The sequence below is a fragment of the Protopterus annectens genome, chromosome 2.part0 (assembly GCF_019279795.1).
Source record: "Protopterus annectens isolate FY-2018-M chromosome 2.part0, PAN1.0, whole genome shotgun sequence".
NCBI lineage: Eukaryota > Metazoa > Chordata > Ceratodontiformes > Protopteridae > Protopterus > Protopterus annectens.
In genome coordinates, this window is record NC_056728.1 from 1,376,112,289 (window position 1) to 1,376,135,195 (window position 22,907).

The 22,907-nt window shown below is 44.1% G+C and overlaps 1 protein-coding gene across 1 annotated transcript in view; it reads right to left on the reverse strand.

The window, feature by feature from the left end:
* The window catches only part of ZGRF1 (zinc finger GRF-type containing 1), a 2,981,513-nt gene that overhangs the window by 2,572,999 nt on the left and 385,607 nt on the right, over positions 1-22,907 (reverse strand). The window contains 1 exon segment of the mRNA XM_044061551.1: positions 19,170-19,229. Within this exon segment, the coding sequence (XP_043917486.1) occupies positions 19,170-19,229 (60 nt within the window).

The window sequence follows — 22,907 nt, forward strand, 5'->3', positions numbered from 1 at the left end:
AGGTGTGCAGAATGGGAAGATCCAGGGTGGGGCGCCAAATGCCCTCTATCCTGGAAACAAGGAACAGTCTGGAATAAAAGCCTTTACCTGTTTGATCTGAAGGGATAAGAGAGCTTGGACTTATTTCAATGCTTCTGCCCAACGATTTTGAGGTAAGGGTACCCTCTTGAAATTGGGAGTTAGAAGGAGAATTTGTATCCCTGAAAATGATCTTTAAGACCCATTGGTCCTTTATTGCAGAAAGCCAGTTTTCTAAGCACAGGGTGTGTGCCTTCCTCCTAGTATTTGGTGAGTAAAAAAAGGGGAGAGGGGGACAAGGGAATCACTGAAAATTTCTTCCCTAGAGGGATGGCTTAGAACTCCCTGGCTTTGGAGAGGGAGTGGTCCACTGTTTGGTTCTCTGCTGTCCCTGGGATATGAGTCTGGGTGGTCTGTCCCTGCCTGCTAGGTGCAGGAAACAACCAGTGTTTTGAGGGAAGATTCCTGCTGAACCTAGCAGGTTGTACCTGAAAGAAATCTTTTACTGTTTGCATAGATTTTTCTTTATCTTCCATCTTTTTAAGCACTTCTTCTGCTTTTACTCCAAACAAGTGGTCCTTATTCAAGGGTGCATCAAGCAATTTAGATTTGACATGATCAGGGAGCGGTTGTTCCTTCAACCATGCATGTCTCCTAATGACCGATCCTGACACTGCTGCTCTGCTTGAAGCTTCTAGGGCGTCATATCCACAGTTAAAAGAGTGATTAGCCAAGTGACAAGTAGAATGCAGTAAATCTGCTAACTCTTTCGAATTGGCACAGTCAGGAAAGGTTGAAATCTTTCGTTTCAAAAGTTCCAAAGTGTGCTGTTGATACTTTAACATGTGGAACTGACAGTTGAGCACTCTGATAGCTAAGGTTGCAGAGGTGTATACTTTTTTTTACCCCATCTGTCCAGAGCTCTGGAGTCCTTGTCAGAAGGAATAAGATTCTTTGCAGAACTAGCCCTAGTTCCTTTAGGTCCCCGTGTAATGACCTCTGGGTCTGCTGCAGGATTTCTGTACAGGTATTTGTGAGAATCCAGTACTCTAATACCAGTCAGGTTTTCTGGGAGCAGATGGGAGGGTGTCAGGATTTAAGCTGGTTTCATGGAAAACATCATCAACCACCTCTAAGACTGGAGTGATGGTCAAGGGTCTCTGCTGGGGCAACTCTAGAAACTTTTGCAGTCTTTTCTTAGACTGAGGAAGTCCTGGGATTCCCAGTGGAAATGTTCCCTGATGGTTTGAAGGGTTCCCCAAAGGAAGCATCTTCTGGTGGGGAGGCAAAATGAATGGATTCCTCTGTATCTGAATCCTCATAAGCAGTCAGAGGTAGTTGTTTTTCTTCAAAATCTGAATAATCAGCCTCCTCAGAATCCTGTTCTGTCAACATTTTAGGAGAAAGGTCTATTTTCCTTTTAGAAGTTGTGGTCTCACTACCCCTGATAAGGGTGATAAGATCCTCCATTTTAAGCATTTGAGCTTGGGGTGGTGCAGCAGGAGTAAAATGGTGGCTAGAGGTAGTTTTCTTAAGAGTATCCATCGGTCTGAGAGAAATGGTAGTTATTGGCAAAGACTTTGTTTTTTGTCTAGATTCAGTAGTGCGAAAGACCTTCTCAGAAGCTGGTGCCTGCGTCGAGCCTCCAGACCCAATCAAGGCAGAGACAACCAAACAAGGCAGAGACAACCAAAGGCTCGGAAGACAAAGAAGACTTCTGCGGCATACCGGACTCCGAAGGGGTTTCAGTAGAGGCCTGCAAAGGTATCGAATTGGACATCAGGGGCTGCGAAGGCGCCTCACTGAATTCTGCAGAACTAACGACTTGCTTAGCAGTAGAGTCGGAGGGCTTAGCCTTGTGTGGTCTGGCTCTATCTTTATCCTTACGTTTTTTTCAGAAAGTCTACGGATTATTGGCTGATGAACGCCATTTCAGCTACAGTTAAGAGCTCTATGATGAATGGTTCTCGCGTTAAAGAGGGCACAGAACCGGAAACAGGGGACATCGTGGCCTGGGCTTGAACAAGTGACACAGTAAGAATGGAAGTCTCGGTGTGGTATTTGCTTCCTACAGGCGAATTGTTAACTTTTTCGGGCATTAGTTAGTGCATGAAAAAAGGATCCCCATGGGGTACTTAGCTTTAGACGTTTTCAGCTGTAATTCAAACTCTGGTAGCGACTGACCACCACACTTGCAAACTGCTTCTGCTATGGGCTCCAAGGCAAGAAAGACTGATGTAATGACGTCGGCTGCCTTCCTTTATAGTACTAACGACCTGACGTCAGACAGCAAGTGACAACAGCCGACGTCAAAAAACACTGACTCTGGTATTCGGGCCAGTCGAGGGCTACCACAGCATGGATAACTCACGGGTGATAACTGCAAAAGTAAAACACACAGGACATCTGTCTCTCCCCCTACCTCGGGGGGGGGGGGGCTCCCAAAGATTCCTGAAAAGGATCTTGAGATTTCCTGAACCACATTTTTTTTCCTCCATACTGATTACTGGAGAAGGATCATTGTGGAGAAGAAAAATGGATTCCTGTATTAGACAAGGTCTTTCCATCTTTCTTGCTGCAGGAGGATGTGTCACTAACTGTGGGGCCAAAGAGAGATGAACCATGAAAGGGTGCATTGACGAATGATGCCTTGAAAGATTCTGCAAAGTCCCAAAGCCACATCCAGGCATGGTGCCCAATGGCAATGCCAGAAACAGCAGCCCTTGAGGAGCTTTCTGCCACGTGGGCAATCAGTCTTATGAATGAGTTAGATATTGATTGCATAGTGGCCATTCTGGAAGAAAAAGTCTTGTGTTCCTCTTCAAACATGGACTCAGGGACTGAAATACAGAGTTCTTTGATTAGGTTCCTTTGTAGCCTGATAAAGTGGGATATGTAGTTTAGCTCTCATAAAGCAAACATGGACAAAGTGTAAACCTCTTGCCAAACCTGACCAAAGCCCTAGATAACCTGTTAGAGGCATGGATAGTGGCACTTTCCTAAGCTAGCTCCTTTTTGGTGGCTGCTGCAACAACCATGGAATATACCAGAATCCTACTGGCCCAGTGTGATTTGTCTAGAGGGGCACTTAGTATCTTTTCAGCCTGCTTCGGTATGGGCTCTACAGTGTCTGGACCCTTCCATGCTCTAGTAACTCCATAAAAGGATCAGCCGGGGGGGGGGCACCCAGGATGCACATGGACCGGTGCTGAAGAACTCCAAGAGAACCGACTCCTCTGGGTTAGGGCTTTGGGAGGACCATCCACCCTTTTGATGGAGGATCTCTAAGATGTACACAAAGGAGACATCACTGGGTGGAGATCTGGAGAATGCTTCCCCTTCCTCGACGTCAGTGCCCATAGTGACGGATTCCTGCGGGGAGTCCACGTCTCTCATTTTACACCTCTTCTTCCAGTGGACCTCCTCAGTGGGATACTCCAGGGGGGTACTGGAAGAAAAATGGAGTTCCACAGTAGGAAGAAGTTGGGGGCTTCACAGCACCAGCTGTCTCAGTGGAAGATGTGAGGCCTCAATCACAGATTCTATGGAGGTGGAGAGCGGATCTGAAGGTGGGAGAACTGGGAATTCTCTAGGGTGGGCAAGAACCCTCTCCACCACCTCAAAGGCAGGTGAACTACAAGGATCTGAGAACTGTCCCTCCAGAGCCAAAGCAGTCAGAGCAGACTTCTCCAGAGTCCACAAAATCCTCCACTCCTATCAAACGCCAATGCCCCAAATGGAAGTAATAGCTCTAAAAACCTCAGAGTCGAAGAACAACCCCTTGAACCCAAGGTCTAAGCTTCGCCTCCAAGATGCACTGGTCCCCAAACCTGTCAGAGCCACACGTCAGGGAAACAGTCGGACTCGAAGTGGTAACTACTATCGGATCTGACGTTTCAGTTCTTGGGGTCATCGCATCCAACAACTCCGATGTAGGAAGCCATATCAGAGAAGCAGCCAAAGGACGAAAAGGGGAACGTCTTCTCATAGATCCAAAAGGGTACAGAGCCAGCAGAACCTCCATATGAAACTTTGCCTTGAGAAAATGCCTCATCAATCTATCCACCTCACAGGGCAGCCGCGGTGGTGTAACGGTTAGCGTTGTCTCCTCACAGCAAGAGGTTCTCTGGTTCGATCCTCGGCAGGGGTGCCTTCTGTGCGGAGTCTGCATGTCCTCCCTGTGGTCACGTGGGTTTCTTCTGGGTGGTCCAGTTTCCTCCCACATCCCAAAGACATGCTGTAGGTGGATTGGACACTCTAAACTGGCCCTAGGTATGAGTGTGTGCCTTCCGTGCAGGGTTGGGCGCCGAGCTGGCAACTCAACACCGTAAAACTCTACTGCCAATCATGAGCTGGACAGATTATCCGCTGTGGCGAAACCCTAACCGGGAAAAAGCCGAAAGAAGAAGAAGAACCTATCCACCTCACGCTCAGACAAGCCACGGGTAGACCCGACAGTGGAGGACGTCAAAGGTGGCCTGGACACTGGCTTGAGGGAGGCCTCCTTGGGAGAACAGCTCAATGTTGATACACCCAGCACTGAGGAGATAGGAGGAGCAGAGGGAGATGACACCACAATTATCGGATCCGATGACCTCAGATCCAAAGCTTTTGTCACCTTTTTAGAAGGCTCTGAGAAGGAACGCTTCCTATGCTCCCTGCCCTCCTTGGGTTTTCCAGTGAGATCTGAGTCCCTGAAGTGGAAGGAGGAAGCAAGCCCTTCAAGACCAGCTTGTTCTGATGGTCTGCCAGCACTTGAGGTTCAAACTCGCCAACAGATTTCAGAAGAGCTGTCTAGGTGCCCTGGGCCTAGACAGCAAACGCACTCCCTGTGGGCATCAGATAAGGGCATCTTGTGCCCATAGGAAGAGAATTTTTTTAAACCTCAAAGGTTTATAGGGCTTCTCAGCCATGATAAACCCAACAGAAGAGACAAAAAAAAAAAAGGAAAAGTTAGAAGGGAAGAAGAGAGACAGAGAGAGAAAGAGACTATCCTGATGGAATAATCCATGGGAACTAACCTACAAATTACAAGAACTACCAAAAACTTTTTTATATACACATACATACATACACTGGAAAGAAGGTGGGAGAAGGCGAAGGAAGTGTGAGCAAGAAAAAAAAGACCAGCTGATAGCGGACTTACACAACTGTTTAGCAAAATTACAAGAACAATGAAATTTCAATGCTTCTTGGGCGAGCGGCAAACGAGATCGGAGGTAACCTTGGGGAATGACGCATTATAGGATGGAAAGGAGGAATGTGAGCTTCAAATCATACGCTTCGAAAGCAGATTCAGATCTGGTGTCGGATCCGAAACCCAAAGGTTGAGAAATGAATGAAAATAACAGCATCAGATCATGAAGTCTGATTAGTTCATTGACAGACTTCATACACAAAACTTCTGCAATAGTTTTAGATGCAGCAGAAGGAGAATGAATAGAAGATGAAATTTCTTCTACTCTTTGCTTTATACCAATACAACATGGATAGGAATCTCTCAATTTATTATTTATGCTAATTCTTCTTCGGTCTGCCTCACTTATTCCAATTCTTTTTTTTCTTTTTTACATTTTATCAGCTGACGCCCATCTCACCAAAAAAGAAGAATTTGGTGAAGGGTCAGATTGTAAATCTTCATGAATGGTGTTGGATGATGCAGCTTTTTCTACAGAACTGGACAAGCTGAAGGAGATGTTTTTAGAGGGGGGGGGGGGATATCAGAACCTTTCATTAATGAAATGGTACAGAAGGTCATATTGGGCCGAACAATTAAGTGCATTTCCATCTTCAAGGTTAAAAATCAAGGAACAGAACTTGGCACTGAAACAACAAATGATAATACTGCTTATTTTGAGAAAGTACTCTACTGACAAATAGTGTTAACTCAAATAATATTACAAATATTGTAAGAAAAAACTGGGGGATATACCCACATTTAGATTTTTCACCCACAATGGTTGGTGTGTCTCCACAAGCTATATATACAGCAAACCTAGTTTAAAAAACAGATTTTGAGTGCAACAGAATGTTGGCCAACAATATTGAAATGGCTTGAAATAGAAAGCTATGTCTTACCATAACTTGGCATTTGTGTTGTCTGCCTTCATTCCTCCTCCAAACTTTTGTATAGACAAAATATTTGTATTTGTTTCTTAGTCTTTTTAGTTTAACACTGGCAAGTCCGAAGAGATCACCCATTCCCACACCCTCATGGCCTCCCTGCAAAAGGGGTACAAAATGTGTTCCTCTTTGCTTGTTGATGTACCAGACTATAGACATGTTGTCAGTGTGAGTTGCAAAAGTCCCCACGGAGACAGAGTCCTGAAAGGCTTGCAATGTTAGGAGAACTGCTCTCATTTCTAGGACATCAATATGTAACCTAGTCTCGATGGGGAACCACATGGTTTGGACCATCTTGGATCAGGCTTAGCGACATTCTCCAGACTTAGATCTAACTCTTGAGTTCCTCCCTCTTACCCAAAATGCACTACACCCACCCAAGCACCTCAGATCTAGTTTGCTGAATCCATGCATCCACAACCCGGATAGCAAAGAATAACGGCAAATAAGGCTCATACATGGGACCTAGGAGTCGTGTCATGTTCCACAATCCTCTAGGAAAACGAGGCAGGGGGTGGCTGGGTGGGAAAGTGAGGCGGAATGGAGACAGACAACACAGATGCCAAGTTATGGTAAGACATAACTTTCTAATCAGATGTTGTCTTCTTCATTCCTCCTCACAAGTCCCCAGATACAGGATTCCAGGGTGGCCCTCATGGAAGGATATGCCGAAGCACCATCGAGCCAAAGGAAGCTCTGCTCCTAGAAAAAATATCTTACTTGCAATGCGCTACAAAGGTGCGACTGTTCGACCATATAACTGCTGCACAAATATCATCAATGGAGATTCTAAATGAGAAGGCAGAAGGAGCAACCACAGCCCTCGTGTAATGTGCCCTAGAAGGCTGAGGTAGTTCTAAGCCCTTTTGTTCATAGGTTCATATGCGTGTACTAGGCTAACGACCCTGGAGCCTTTACATGCCTAGGCCATAGAACTGCCCTGGCATAGTGCCATCAGACATTAGTTCCCAGTGCCTCTACCAAGTACAGCCACTGGAGTGATCCCCAGGGTGAACTTTCTATTATCCAGCCACTCATTAAGATTTTTCTTAAAGAGGGACAGCGAGGTGTTCTGCTTGACATGTATGGGAAGTCTATTCCAGAGCATGGGCAGTCTCTGGGTGACAAACCTATCCCTCCAGCATATTCTGTTGATTGTGGCAATGAGGCTGAGGTCTCTGGAGCATGTGGTGTGGAGGGATTGGGATTTCCTTAGATGTAGCATTTCTAACAGAGCTGGGTCAGACATGGGTTTGTAAGGTGAGCAGAGATTGCCTCTAAAGTAGGCAATATGAGACGGAGAATAGCTTGAGTCTTTTCAGTCTGTCCATGTAATGCCTAGGATCCTCTTCATGAGGTACTTCTGTAGCCTTCCCAGCTGTGGCAGGTGTCTAGTGAGGTACATGCCAAATGGGGCATTAACCTTGATGATTAGTCTGAGGAAAGACTAGAGTGAGACAATGACCTCTTTCTTCCTGGATTCAAAACCCTTTGTAATGAGATGAGCCACACAGAAGGACTTTCTGACCACAGTGGCAATGTGGTGGTCGAAGGAGAGGTTGCTGTCAATCTACATCCCCAGCTCTCTTATTACACCTTCAGTGTTCAGTGGGCTCCCATCCATGTGGGAACTGAGTTTTTACCAAAGGGGATGACTAAGCATTTTGGCGTTAAGCTTAAGGCCATGTGTTCGACACCAGTCATTGGTCTCAGTGAGGCCTTTCTGTAGGATATCTGCATCACTTGGGGAATAATGGCTCCCAGCTTGCAGTCGTCGGCGAACATAGTCAGCCAGAGTCCCTTTGTGTTCCCCTGGACTTTTGAGAAGTAGATGCTTAACAGGAGAGGACCCAGGACCGATACCTGTGGGACTCTACTCATGACTGATCAGCAGTCTGACTTGGAGTCCACTACTTTCACACTGTGGGTTCTATCTGTGAGCAAATTTGCAACCCACCTAGTGATACAGGGGTTGGTGCCTAGTTTGGTGAGTTTATCAATAATTCCTGAGTGAGGAATGGTATCAAAGGCTTTGGCCAGATTGAGTTAGGCTGTATGCACTGCCTTACCTTCATCCACAGCTCGGCTGACTGACTCAAAGAAGTCAAACAGGTACAGCAGGCATGATCTCCCTTTCATAAAGCCATATTGCGTGGGGTCTAGAGTTTGGAGATTTCCTATATCTTTGTTTATCAGGTCCATAATGATGGGCTCCATAGCTTTACATATCAGACTTGTCAGGCTAATGGGGCGATAATTCCCAGGGTATGTAGTTGCTCTCCCTTTATGGAGAGGGATGACTGCAGCAGTGCACCATTCAGTAGGGACAAAGCCTGAGGTGAGGCTGTGACTGAACAGGGCACACAGATGTGGTGCCAGTTCGCTTTTAATTCATGTAGAACACAGCCAGGGATATTACCAGGTCCCATGGAAGCTGTATTTTTGGCCTTGGACAATGCAGCTTTAACTTGTGCTGCAGTAATGCTGGGTGCCTGGCATTCTTCCGGTATTGTGATTAGTCCTTTGGGGGGAGAGAGGGGTAAAGCTGGCACTGATTCTGTCGGCCAGTATGTTGGCAATATCTGTTGGCTCAGTATAGAGGTATGATTGTGCAGTAACTCAGAGCAAATTTGGGTATTGCTGTGGAGGTTCTTGATATAGCTATAGAAGGCTTTGTGATTGTTTCTAGTGTCTGTTGCAATTCTGCCTTCATAGCTGGCTTTAGAGCATTTGATGAGGGATCTCAACTTTTTGTTGAGGCAAATAAGGGAGTTTTTCCAGTCTTGGGACTTCATCTTTTTCTGCAACAGTTTCTTCCTTCTGTTGTAGAGTTTATTAATGGCAGGGGACCACCAGATTGGCTTCCTTTTTTTGGAGGAGAGCATCTTGGTTCTGTTGGGTATGGCTAGTTCCATGCACTTATGTACATGTTTGTACAGTGCATTGGTGTATGACTCGGCAGTCATGCAGCTATTTTCCACTGGCATGGGTGCCGTGAAGCTAACCACCTGTGTTTTTAAGAGTCCAAAGTCAGCTTTGGAGAAGTATTTCAAGGTGGTTACCTTTGCGGGGAGTGTGGGTGAGATTTGGATTTCCATGGTGATCAGTTTATGTTCGGATTTGACCAGGGAGGGATTGACTATTGGTGTAGAGCAATGGACGCCCATGTTAGTAACAAACAGGTCAAGGATGTTGCTTCCTCTAGTGGGGGTCAGGACGAGCTGGTCCAGGACATTGGAATTAATGAATTCCAGGAAGAGCTGGGCGAGTGTATTGTTGCTTGAGTAGTTTTCCCAGATGATGGAGGAGTAGTTGAAGTCTCCTAGTAAGACAGTGTTGGGTTGGACCTTAATAGATTCCAGGGTGCTTAGGAACATGGAGTGGAAGTCTAGGGACATGGTTGGGGACGTTACGGTGGCAATTTGGTCTTTGGAACACTGCCTAAAAAAGGCACCGTTGGGGTGTCAAGAGCCTTAGCCAGTACATGGAAACCCAGGGGTGACAGATGCAGGCCATCTCTGGCAAAGCTTCGAGGTCTGTCAATCATGTCATCCTAAGCAGACAGATACTGGATCCCCTTAGAATGACACCAGAATCTTAGCCAATTGTTGAAGTCAATCATTTTTTGTTTGTACTGCCGTATCATTCTGTGTGACGGTAGGAGAGCGCTCAGGGCTAGTGTCATACCTGCCTCGGCCACATAATCCAGGAGCTCCACCATGTCTCTTTTCATGTAGTCCAGGGAGGTGCATTTCAAGTCATTCACATCCACATGGACAAAGACAAGAGTCATACTTGTACTTGTTGTGCAGTGACCTGAGTGTGTATGTTGTGTGTTGGATTCTGGCACCTGATAGACAGCTGACTGTTACCTTCTCCTTATTCAACCTAGTGAGTGGGACATCTGTGTGCTTCACTATTGAGTCACCTATGATTAGTGTATTGGGCAAGGTGTTTAGCCTTAGGTTGAAGGTCACACTGTAGCGGTGAGCTATGTGTACTGTGGTTTGTGCTGTGTTGTGATGGTCAAGTGTGTTTCTGTCTTGGAGGTCTTTGCTGTTTGGGTACATTTCTACTGAGAGTCTCCACGAAGGTGGGTGTGTGGTTTGTGTTTTTATGTGAGAGCTGTGATAGTGGGTGTTCTGGAGGGCTGTGTGTTCCATGTGGTGTGGTGCAGGTGTTGACCCTCTCCTCTTGACCAGCTCGTCCGGTCTTGGCTGGAGAGTGCATAACTTCCAATTTGGTGATATAAGTGCATCGCTCACAAGTCTGACTGTGGGGAGGTAAGAAGAGAGGGTTGTCTGTGTACATGAGGCAGTTGCTACACTGCCTCAGAATGCCTAAGTGCAACAAATTAATAGGAGAAGGGAACTGCCCGTTAATCATGCCAGTAGGGGTGGTCATAACTACCAAGTACTGGAGCTATTTCCGTGAAGAATGACTAGTGCTGATGGCACTTAGGTGTGCGACAATAACTGCTACAAAAACCTGTTGAAGTGCAAAGCGATTATGCTATTTGAAGTGCAAGAGAGAAAAAACTAGCAAGATCTAGGGGAAAACTGAAGAACATACTTTCTGGCACCATTAATAGTTTACCTCAGCTCGACACCGCTGCATGGAGCTTAAACAAGCGCAAATGCAGGCTTTCAAACCAGAAAGTTGAAAGGAATGGAAAACTGCACAAATAGCCAAATAAACTACACTTTCTGGGCCAGAAATCACTCTGGGCCAGAAATCACTCCTCTTGTGGTAGATAGGCTACCTAGTGCTTACCCACTCCCACTGATAAGCTAGAAGGCTTCCCTCCAACACAGAAAGGCTTGGGGGGGCTCAGAAGCTTACAGACAGTCCTGGATACAGCAAATCTGTATCTGGACTAGACTAGTTACAGGAAAGGCAGGAAACAAGCTTAGAACTTAAACATAATTCAAATGCAGTGCAAGATAGCACAGCTGAGTGTGTAGAAATATTAAAGCAAATACAGTTTAAATAAATGCAATTAAATTTAAAAATTACTAAAAACAAGTGCAGAAAGCATGAGTAAATGAGAGAGATACAACAAGTTATCCATTTTGCTAGAGTGATTTTGGAGCCTGCTTGGCGCAATTTGCTACCCAAGAAAGCTGAAAACTGTTGGTCAGACTTCCTGTGTTGTCTACCTCTGTGCAGACAAAATTGCAACTATGAATATCAAGAAGATGTAGAGCATACTCTTCTTTATTAGAAAATTTTGGAAAGAACACCAATAAGCAAATGGACTGACTGATGATGTTTTCCATAGCCACTTCAGGCATAAAGGAAGGATTGGTGCAGAGAGCAACCATGTCCTTAGGAAAAGTTATGTAAGGAAATTTGGAAGATAAGGCCTGTAAGTTCGGAAATTCTCTTTGCTGAAATAATGGCCACTAAAAAGATCGCCTTCCATGACAAAAACTTCATGTCACAACTGGCAGCTGGTTTGAAGGTTCCCCGAGTAAAACCCTGCAGCATGATAGTGAGGTTCCAAGATGGAAAGGGGTCCTTGATGGGAAGCTTCAACAAGAAAATGCCTTTCATTAAAATTTGCATAAGCTAAAAGTGGACAGGGAACAAGACGAACTATCAGTGTGAAAATCAGAAACTACAGCTAACTGAAGTTTGATGGTAGAGAAACTAGCTCCTTCCTTAAACAGGATACTAATTAAAAATAAAATATCCAAAGAGAGGAGTTTATGAAGGGTCAGAATTCCCAACTGTAGCCCAAACCATGAACCATTTCCACTTGCTTGTGTAAACTTTCTTAGTAGAAGCCTTTTACGATGCTAGAATTATGTTACAGACCAGAAAAGCAAGCCTGGACTGTCTTGCTAGAGTTGGAAGTAGAGAAACCAAGCGGTCAGTCTGAGAGTATGAAGATTCAGGTGTCGCATTCCTACCAGGTGACAGATGAAGTCCTGTCTGGGCTCTAGTATCCATGCAGTATATTTCAGATGAGACCAGAGGAAGGGGAACAACACCTTTCGAGGCTAGAAGGGGACAATGAGGATGACTGAGCTCTTCAACCTGCTTGCCTTCTGAAGAAATTTCGGAACAAGTGAAGAGGGGGACAGGCGTACAGGAGACCCGGGGGCCAATCATGCACCAAAGCGTCCCTCGGGGACTCCCCCGGAGGGGGGAATCAGACTGAAGAACTTGCTGCATTAGTTGTTGATGGAAGAGGCAAAAAGGTTGCAGCAAGGTTGACACCAGCAATTTAAGATTATATTCAAGACTGACTGAAGGACTGATCTGCTTAGTCATTCCACCAAGTTGTTGGCTTTCCCCAGAATGCACGTTGCAACCAGAAGGCGGTCCGAAGAGATCGCCCATTCCCACACCCTCATGGCCTCCCTGCACAAGGGGTACAAACGTGTTCCTCCTTGCCTGTTGATGTACCAAACTACAGACATGCTGTCTGTGTCAACTGCAATAGTCTCCAAGGGGAGAGCGTCCTGAACGGTTTGCAACATTAGGAGAACTACTCTCATTTCTAGGACAATGATATGCAACCTGGTCTTGATGGAGGACCATGTGCCTTGGACCATATTGCCATTGTAATGCCCTCCCCTCACCAAAATGGGAGGCTTCTGTGGTCACCTGTGGCTATTAGAGGTGGGGTTAAGAAGAGTCTGCCTAGAAGGAGATTGTCCGACTGAATCCATCAGCTAAGGTGACATTTGCAAATTGGTGTCAATCTGATTGGAAAGGATAATGGCTGATAGAGAGCGGACCACTGCACTGCCAATGTCCAATGAAGAATCCACATGAAGGACCTTGCTAGAGGGACTAACGGAATTGCTGCTGACATGGATCCTAGGGCTTGTAAGAGCATTTGCGTAAAGGGGGACTGGAGGGACAACAATTCCCAGACTTGATTCTTCAGTGTTGTTATGCAGTGCAAGGGAAGAGAAGCTATTTGATCCCTCGGGTTCAGCTGCATCCCTATGAATTCTAGGTTCTGCACAGGAGTCAGACTGGACTTGTCTAGGTTTATAATGATGCCCAGGGAGTGTGAAAGTTAGATCAAGTAATTTCTGGCATGGATAAGCTGATGCCTTGTGGGAATGGTAAGGAGCAATTCGTCTAAGTATGGAAACATATGGAATACTCTGAGTCTCATGTGAGCTGCTATGACCACCATGCATTTGGTGAACACCCAGGGAACTGTGGTAAATCCAAAGGGCAGTACCCTGAACTGAAAATGATTGGCTCCCATCTGAAAGTGCAGGTATCTCCTGGAGCACCTTCTATTTTGACATGATCGTACAAGTCCCTGAGATCTATTGAGCACTTCCAATCATCCTTACGCAATAGTGGCAGTATGTACTGGACAATAACCATTCAGAACCTTGACTTCTTTACATAACAATTCAACTTGCTTAGATCTAGAATAGGGAAAAAAAGCAGAAGTAGATTCCGAATTCTCTCTGTTCATTCGAGACCTCTTGGAAGACACTTTTTTGCAGCAGTTTTAGAATCTTCTGTGCTGCCTCCTCCATCTGACTGGGTCGCAACTCGGGGAGTTTCTTGTTGATGTTTGGAAGGGGAAGAAAAAAGGGAATGTAGTAGCCTCTGGATATTATGCTTGGACCAGGGATTTTGAGTCAAATGGGTCCAGCCTTCTGAGTGCAAAGCGAGTCAACCCCCAACTACCTCCAGAGATGGACAGTCTGGAGCTTCAGAACAGCTAATAGGGCTTGTTGGAAAAGGTGTCTTTGACGCCCTGGTTTTGCGGACCCCCTCTGTATCTTGGGAGGCACCATTAAACACTCCTCCTCTGCCTCCAGAGGAGGGTTCCCCCTGCAGGTCTTGAAAAGACATTGGGATTTATGAAACAGCATTTTCTTGCATCCACGTTAGTTCCTGGAGAAGGGCATCTGAGGCGTAGAAAATTTGATTCCTACAGCAGAAAGGGTCTTCTCATTCTTTTTGCTGCAGGTGAGAGTATCTCTAACAGACAGCCCAAACAGTGAAGAGCCATTGCAGGGGGATTTCACAAAGGATGCCTTAAAGGGCTCTGCAAAATCTAACAGCCTCATCCAGGCATGTCTCCTTAGGGATAGTCCTGAATCAGCCATGATGTACCTTCCATTGTATGAGAAATTAACCTCATTGCGGAATTGGCAACGGATGATTGAGTGGCCTGCTTGGGAAAAAGTTTCTTGAATTACTCCACAGACATGGACTTGGAGAAACTGTAAGCTCCTTGATCAGACTGCTCTGCAGCCGTGTAAAGTGAGCTAGGTAATTTAAAGATCTCAGCACAAAAGTGGCTTGGCAGTCTTCTCTGCCAGTTCTTTAATGACTGCTGCCACTACGATGGCATCAAAATTACTGGATCTTTACTCCAATTTTGTCTGTCTGCTGATGGAATCAGGAACCTATCTGGGTGCTTGGGTATGGGCTCGATGGTGTCTGGTTCCTTCCATACCTGACAGGAAACCAAATCAATGAGGTGGTCTGCTGGGGGGGGGGGGTTCAACTAGGAAGGTGATGGGTCTGCCCCAAACGCCTCCAAGAGCACTGACTCCTCGGAAAAACGAAGTGGGGCAGAACACCCACCTTTCTGCTTCAAAATTTCCAGAATATCTCCTAAGGAGACATCCTCAGGTGGGGATCAGGAGGATAGTTCTCCTTCATCAAAGTCAGTGTCTTCGATTAATGACTCCATCGGGGAGTCAACGTGCCTCCTTTTGCACATCTTCTGCTGGGGGACTTCCTCAGTGGGTTACACTGAGGAAGTATCAGAAGGGGATTCCTCCTGGGCCGGGAGGTCCAGCAGGACGCTAGGGATGGGATAAACTCAGGACCCAAAGGGGGTACAGGGGTGGATTGCCTGACATGTGGTGACAGTTCTCTAACTTGGGAGAAAACTCTCTCCACTGTCTGAAAAGCCGACAGACCGGGAGAGGCCCTCTCCATCTCCTCCGAAGCCATGAAGTGGCTAGGAGTCACACCAGATTTGCCACTTCCAGAAGGGATTGGACCCAAAATGTCAAGAGCCGAGGAGCCTAAGGGAAGAGATGGCTCTGACAAAGATGGAGCCAATCCAACTCCCCCAAACCCAGCACAGACACCTCGACTCACAGATCCTCTCTGCTAATAGCATTAGAGATGAGGAAGGAAGTTTCCCCCGCACCAAACCTGACACACACACACACACACACACACACACACACACACACACACACACACACACAGAGGACTCCCGAAACCTGTGACTCCAAAGTCAAAGGTCAGATTGGAGAAGTCCTGATGGTATTGCCCGGGCAACTCACGGATCGAATAGAGGACTGAGCTGACATTACCCCCATCTGGATCTGGACCTTGAGGAATCTCATCATCCTGTCCATGTCTGTCTCAGACCAGCTTCTAGAGGTTCCGGAAGAAGCCAACAAGGGAAGTTGGGAGTGCTTAGATTTAAGTGAGTGGGTAGGAGAATTGTTCCTAGCTCTTGGATCCAGAGCCAATGGATCAGACACCGGAGAAGATGATGAAGAAGGTGACAAAGTTATGATTTCCCCTGGATCCGAAGATGCTGGTGGATCTGATGAGGCAGGCACTTTCTTCAGATCTGAGGGGATCAGATCTGAAATTTTCTTAGTCTTGGCCTTCGGTTCCAAAGGATCTCTCAAAGAGGCAGGAAGAGTCCTCTTCTTTTGCTTCTTTAGCACAGGAAGAAGCTGAAGCCAAGGAAGGGGTCTGAGCCTCAGGAGCTAAAGATAGAAGAAGATCCCTTAAGATCAACTTATTACACTGGTCTGCGAGAGCACGCAGACTGAAAAATACAAACCACACAATTAGCTTTTAGGTGCTCCACACCTAAATACACATACACATTCCTTGTGGGCATCCTGATTGGGGATTTTGTGCCCACAAGAAGTGCAATGCTTGAATCCCAGGGAGGGTTTGCCAGACTTGATAATAGTATCAAAGCCAGCCAAAAACCAACGGACACTCTAAGAGTTATAACTTACTCAAAGTGAAACTTTTAACTTAAATTTTAACTTAAAAGTTTATCTATAAGAAATTATAAGAAACATTAACTACCTAATCTAAACCCCACAAATGCATACAAGAAAAGAAACTAACCAGGATGAGGAAGGATCACTTACAGAGCCCAACAAAGATAATAATAAACACTAGCTTGAAAATACGGTGAAATGGCCATAGCTTGAGAGCACAGAGATTCACGTCTGGGAATGAAGAAGACAACATGAAACTGAGACATTTAAATCTGTCGTGTGTAATCAATTCCCCCTTACAAATGACACCTGTAAAGCACACAATGCAAATGAAGTAAAACCTTGGATACAGTATGAAAAATTCAACTGTGGTACAAAGTGTGTTGTATACATGGTATACTGTGAATCTTACAAATCTTTTTATATGAGTAACACTGAAAGAAGCTTAAAGGCAAGAATTTATTAACATGCACATAATATCCTAGTAGGATAAAAGAGAGTGCTCCTGCTAGACATGCATGTATTTCTTATTATTTTAAAGTCCTCCTTTTTGTAGTCCTGGAAAAAGTTGAACAGTATTTTGGGCATGGTAATTAATGGTTGAAACTGGAAGAGCACAAATTAATTCAGAAATTATGAAATGACACAATCAATTGCCCTGATCTGAATAACACTTAAGTACCAGCAGTGTTCTTAAGTTACTGCAGCAAGGGTTTGCTTTTCAAATTATTTGTTTAATTGATTTTAAAATGACTTTTGCAGTATTTGTTCGTTTTATGGTTCTAGATATATTTTTAGAACATTTTCAATATTAATTGTATAGAAGGTTCAATTCCGTATCAGAAAGTAATTGTTTATTTTTACCATCAAGTGATGGCATCTAATGGTTATTTTTTTCTTGGTTGTGTTTTGTCTTGTATTCTTCTGAAGAAGTCTGAATAATATACGAGCGAAACAGCTTACCCTATTTTTACCTATATTAACAGTTTCAAACTTGCTCGGTTGATTACTTTTGTATGGACAAAACATTTATATTTGTTTCTTAGTTTTTTTTAGTATAATACTGGCAGGTTGTTTAGTATTTAGACCAGACTACAAAACCTAGGTACCCAGCATTAAATTAGCAACTTAAGCACTTGACAGCACAGTCAAAGGAGGATGGGTGCATTTTCTTAGGAGGGAGAAACAGCAATGGTGGTAGGCATGGCCTCTTATAGTTTTGATGCAGGCTGGGGCATGAAGTGACTGATGAACTGTAAAGGACTGGACAGTCCGGTGGAATCTCTGCCTAAGGCATGGGGCGGACATCCCTCCTAGGCCACACTTCATTAGCCACCCAACCTAATGAATTTCAAATAAGAGGAAGGATTAAGATCACAACCAAAGAAAATGATCACAACTGTATTAAAATGTATGCATTGTGGAGTATTGGGCAGTACAGTTTCAGGATAAAAGTAAATGTGTGTGTGTGTGTGTGTGTGTGTGTGTGTGTGTGTGTGTGTGTGTGTGTGTGTGTCTTGTTAATTATGTTCTAGTGTACAGTGTGTTGCATACATGTGTTTGGTGGCAAAGTGATGACATTAGAAATACTCACCTTAGCAAAAACCAATATGGAAAATATACATCCAGATTTCTACCTCTGACTTTGGCAACAAAAGCTCATGACTGCATGTTCACTACTAAAGGACTAGCCATGGAAGGACAGACTAAGTACCTCAAGCTTGTTCCTCTTAGGGTAAAATGTGGTGCTGTACTGGCAAAGGGGAAACTTTTGATAACTGGAGACTTTGTCTGGTCATGCTTTGTGTCCAAGGAAAAGGGACAAACTGTGTACTACAAATTAACTGGATAAAGACTTCACTGCTCACCTGGCTTGGAGGTACAAATGTGATACAAATTAAGCCCTCACCAGAACCTCAACAATCTGTGTCCAAGTAGCAGGTCCAGGTACTGTATTAGTGAGTCAGGGAAGGCTGAAAGTGAGCAGTGGTCACTAACGTGTCCATCTTAGAAGAGAGAAGCAGCTAATGCCCACTGTTCCACATCTGGTAGTCAGCCAGAAGTCAAAAGAAGAAAAAATGGGCAAGTAAGAAAACACATCCACCTAGCCAAGGGGTGCACCACACTCTCGCAATGACGTGGGTGTGATGATGCAAGCACCTACATTAGGGCTGATACTGTACTACACTTATCTACCATCAGGAGGAGCAGAAAGTAAATCATATACAAAATAAAATTTAGTCCAATATTCCAGTATATATAATGGTCATTAATCCCTCAGCTCTCATTCCTGTGTTCACTTCTCTCATGCAGAGCAGCCTCCCATGACCATCACACACTAGTGGCTGGCAAATCAGGAGGGAGCAAAGGGACAGTTAGGGAGAAGGCAAGTTATATGTTCAAGCAGGGAGATGGGCCCTGTCACTGCCCGTTAAACCTCCACTGGAAAAAACTTGGAAAAATTATTCTCTGGGAAGCTGAGAAAGGTCAGTCATGCATTCCTCTTAATTTCACCATCTGATCCTCGGCAATGGTGACTTCAGCAAGGTTGCTGCTGCAAAGCTCATCTTCTCCAGACAGATGATGGGAGGTGGGTAAGAAAACATGACATAGGTGCCTTATAATGGGGTGCAGTACATAGATTCGGAAATTCTGCTCCAAAGTCACTCAGTCAGGATTAGTCGTAGCACGGTATGAATAGGACAGATAAAAATCATATTAGGCGCAATTAAGAACAAGAGACTGTCATAAGAAAAAAGTCAACAACCTAAGTCTATACCTAGAAATAGATTTTAAGAGATAAAAACCTGAAAAAAATACATTGGGAATTAACAGCAAAAATTACCATGTCACTGCAATGTTTATAATGTAAGTAATATTCTAAGATTCACACATTCAAGCTATTTTTTTTCCTCATAACCTTGCATATTTATCAAGAATTTCCATAATTTCATTTAAATTTTTACAATTCCAATCAAGCTGCAAAGGCAAACTGTATAGCCAAAACAATTGAGCTTTTATTTTTCAGCAAGTAGAGAATAGTACCTCATTAGTCTTAACATAGACACAGTCCAGCCGCTGACCTTTATCATCAAACAACATTGCCTGAATTTAAAAAAAAAAAAAAATGTAGTATTAATATTCAGCAACTTCAATAGTAAATGCAAGATTTGCCATGACAAGGTTTAAAGCAACAGTCTAAAAACATTATACAAAAACGTAAACAGCACTGTAGAGACCAATGAGGAGAAAAAGCTAATGTGGGAGCCTCTGACTTTAATGCGTGTAATTTTCACTAAACACAGTCTAGTGTCCCATACATAAACATTATCATTAAAAGTACTTCCTGGATCTTGCCCAATAGCTCTCTTTCCTTTCCCCTACTAATCCATTCACTCCTCTCTCGAGGCAGAAACCAGGCGCTTTCTAGATGAAGCAAGAGCCTTACATCCTATTTGTACCCTGTCTGGAGTAACTTAGCCTTTTTATTTTCAGGAGAGATGAGAGCCAAGTGGAGAGAACAGGCGAGTCTGCCCAACCTGACCAACTATCCTCTAGTCCTTTTACAGCTTCTAATCCTTTGGTGGCTCACTATAGCCTCAGTGGTGCTGACAACATTGGGAAGCATGGATGCTTTCGCCCACAGAATAATTCCTAAACCCACAGCAGTGTGTGTTCTGCAGACTTGTGCTCTGTGCACACTATACCTAGTCTTCCCTCCAGGTATTACCCAAGCAGCAAGCAAAAATCACCTTTCTATCACACTCACGATGGGTAAGCTGATACCAGGTGTTCACTCTCATTGCCTCTATCCAACTCCTTCCACTGCCTGTGTTACTCTTCATACAAGAATTATCTGGGGCATAGTCAGGGCTTCATTTCTTTACCACGGAAGGGAGTCACAAGACAACAGTATTCATCCAATTTTTCAATAATACGGATATGGTGCCTTCTGAGAAGTCTGCATTATCTTACCATTGTTAGTGTGTTTTTTGCCAGTGGCTCATTTTCCTCCCACATGCCAAAAAAGCAGCATAAGTGAACTGGCAATCCCTCAAACTGCCCATAGGCATGCATGTCATTTCTGTTTGTGTGTGTGTGTCTCTCTCTCTCCTGTAATGGTATGGCAACCTGTCCAGGATTAGTTGCAGTCTTACACCCACTAAGAACAGGAATAGGCTCCAGCTCACCAGGAACTCTGAACTGGATTAGTAAGGTAGTAATAAATGAATGAATGAATGAATGAATGAATTAATTAATTAATTAATTAATTAATTAATGTAACCATATATTGGTTTGTATCGTGAAATAAACATGGTATATAGTCCTTCCTCCTTTTTCTGGTCTATTCTAGTTCACAGGCTGTAGGCTAGTGAGCAGTGAGAAAGCATTATTGGGACATGTCAATTACTATAACCTGTTGCTCCTAAATCAGAAGGATTGGCCATGTGAAATGGCCAAGAAGAGTGATCTGTACTTCAATACAGAAATGCACAGATCTAAAAAGTAAAGACTGTCATACAAGGGATGGCAATAGTGAACAGATGACAAAACACATCAAAAGGAGGCAGTCTGTCCATCCAGTCTGCCTATCTGGGTGCATCTGATATAAAATTGCAGCTTTCTACCACCTTGTATTGCTGAAATCCCTTCAAGTTAAGGCTCCAGTAGATAAAAAACACATTATCCACTCAAGTGGTCTCTATCAAGGACCTAAATGTCTCAGTGAATACTCTCTCAAATTCAGATTAAAGTAAGTAGCCTTCAACTACATTCAATTGCCCCTTCATCTCTCTGTCTTTATGTCTCAGGTTTTACCCCTTTAGTTTCCCCGTGTAGCATATTCTATGACCATATCTCATCCTTTTTCACCTCCCTCAGTCTAATGAATACAAGTTCAACAGTTCTAGACACTATTCACACTCCTTTCCCTGTACACTGACTGATAGCCTTGAGTGCCTTCCTTGGCATGCTTTCCAGAAGTTTCACAATCGTTTTCTTGTATGATCTCAAGAATTCCCTGCAATATTCAGATATGATCTTACCAACACTCAAAAGAAAGGAAATATGATCTCCATATCCCTGTAGACTATTGTCTGCATAATAATGCCCAAAACTTTGTTGACTGGCCCTCATGGTTCCTCCACTTATGTCTGATGGACTAGAGCTGGTCTGATGATCACTCCAAATTCATTGTCCACAGATTGGTTTCCTCTAACTTGTATGCAGCCATTGGGCAGTATGTCTAAACGTTTCACTTAGCTGCAACAAAAATACACTTGTATTATCATGTTCACCATAGTAGCTAATGCATAAATATAGGGATCATTGTTTTAGTACAAACAACTATCCATAGAAAATTAGCACAGGTAGACATCCGCCATTCTGGTCTGACAGAGCTCTATGGTGATCCGCCTGGCAAAGTTGAACTCCTTTGTCCCTTTCCCAGGACCTCAGTCCAACAGAGTCAAAAGGTGGAGCACTCTGCACCAACCTAAATTACCTTATCAAAAAGGTTACCACACATTGTGTCCTTTTTACAGGAAGTCAGCTTTCCCTAGTGTCCAGTCTGTAAAGCAACAAAAGATCAGTAACCCGATTTAAAACATGCAGATTCTTTTTGATGGGAGGTTCTCTCTCTCTCTCTCTGAACTAACTTTAGAGGTATCTCACTGTAGAATATGTATGTGTGTTGCACATTTAATAAGCATTTCCAAGGACAACACGTTCATATAAATAGCAAGCATGTGCTAGTTTCAGTGCTATTTTTGAGAGTGCAGCCACAGTGTGTATAAATAGCAAGCATATGCAAGTTTCAGTGCTATTTTGAGAGTCCAGCCAGAGTGTGAACATGTATGAGAAAGATTGTCAGTTTATTTATAAGTTTATCTAAGTTAAAATTACTAAGCCTCAATCCTGATGTGTTTGTACATAATAAAGCTGCTTGAACACAACCCACAAACATTCATCAGTTTTATCCTGACGAGATGAGTGACATGGTGTCAGAACCGGGATTCCAGAGACGGCTTTTCAGAACTACTAGGTGCAGAGTTAACAGTGAAGGTAAACTAAGTGGACAGAGAGCAAAAAAGGGCCAGAAACAAACTAAAGATAATGAAAACTTGCACTAACGATTTATTTTATTGAAAAGATGAAAATAAGAAGTTATGCTCTTACCATAACGTTCCATCATCCGAGTAGTAGACTTCATTATTCTGCACATATGGGTATACGGATCCGAGCCGGCAAAACTTTTCAAGCATCAGCTCAGAGCTCCAAGCTCCTCCCTTACCTATTTTACATCACTTCCTCCTATCTAGCCCCAGATCGAGTTTGATGACACTAAGTGGCAACATAACCACAATCCTAAACAGGAAAAACCTGAAGAGTGAGGGGGATGGAGGGAGGGAAGGTGCAGAAGAATGAAGTCTACTACTCAGATGGAACGTTATGATAAGAACATAACTTCTTTATCTAAAGTAGCTGACTTCATTCATTCTGCACATATGGGACAGAGTCTCCAGCTACTAGTATTCCTGGGAGGCCCTTATGGAAGGATATTTCTGAGCAACGCAGAGCCAAAGGATGCTCTCCCTCTAGAAAGAAGATCCAACTTATAATGAGAGATGAATGTGTGCGAAATGGCCCAAGTCGCTGCCGCACAGATATCGTCTAACGGAACTCTTGACCATAAATCTGCAGAAGTGGCCACTGCTCTATTGGAATGAGCCTTCAATACAGCAGGAGGAGATAAACCTTTGTCCTTATAAACCTGTGCAATAC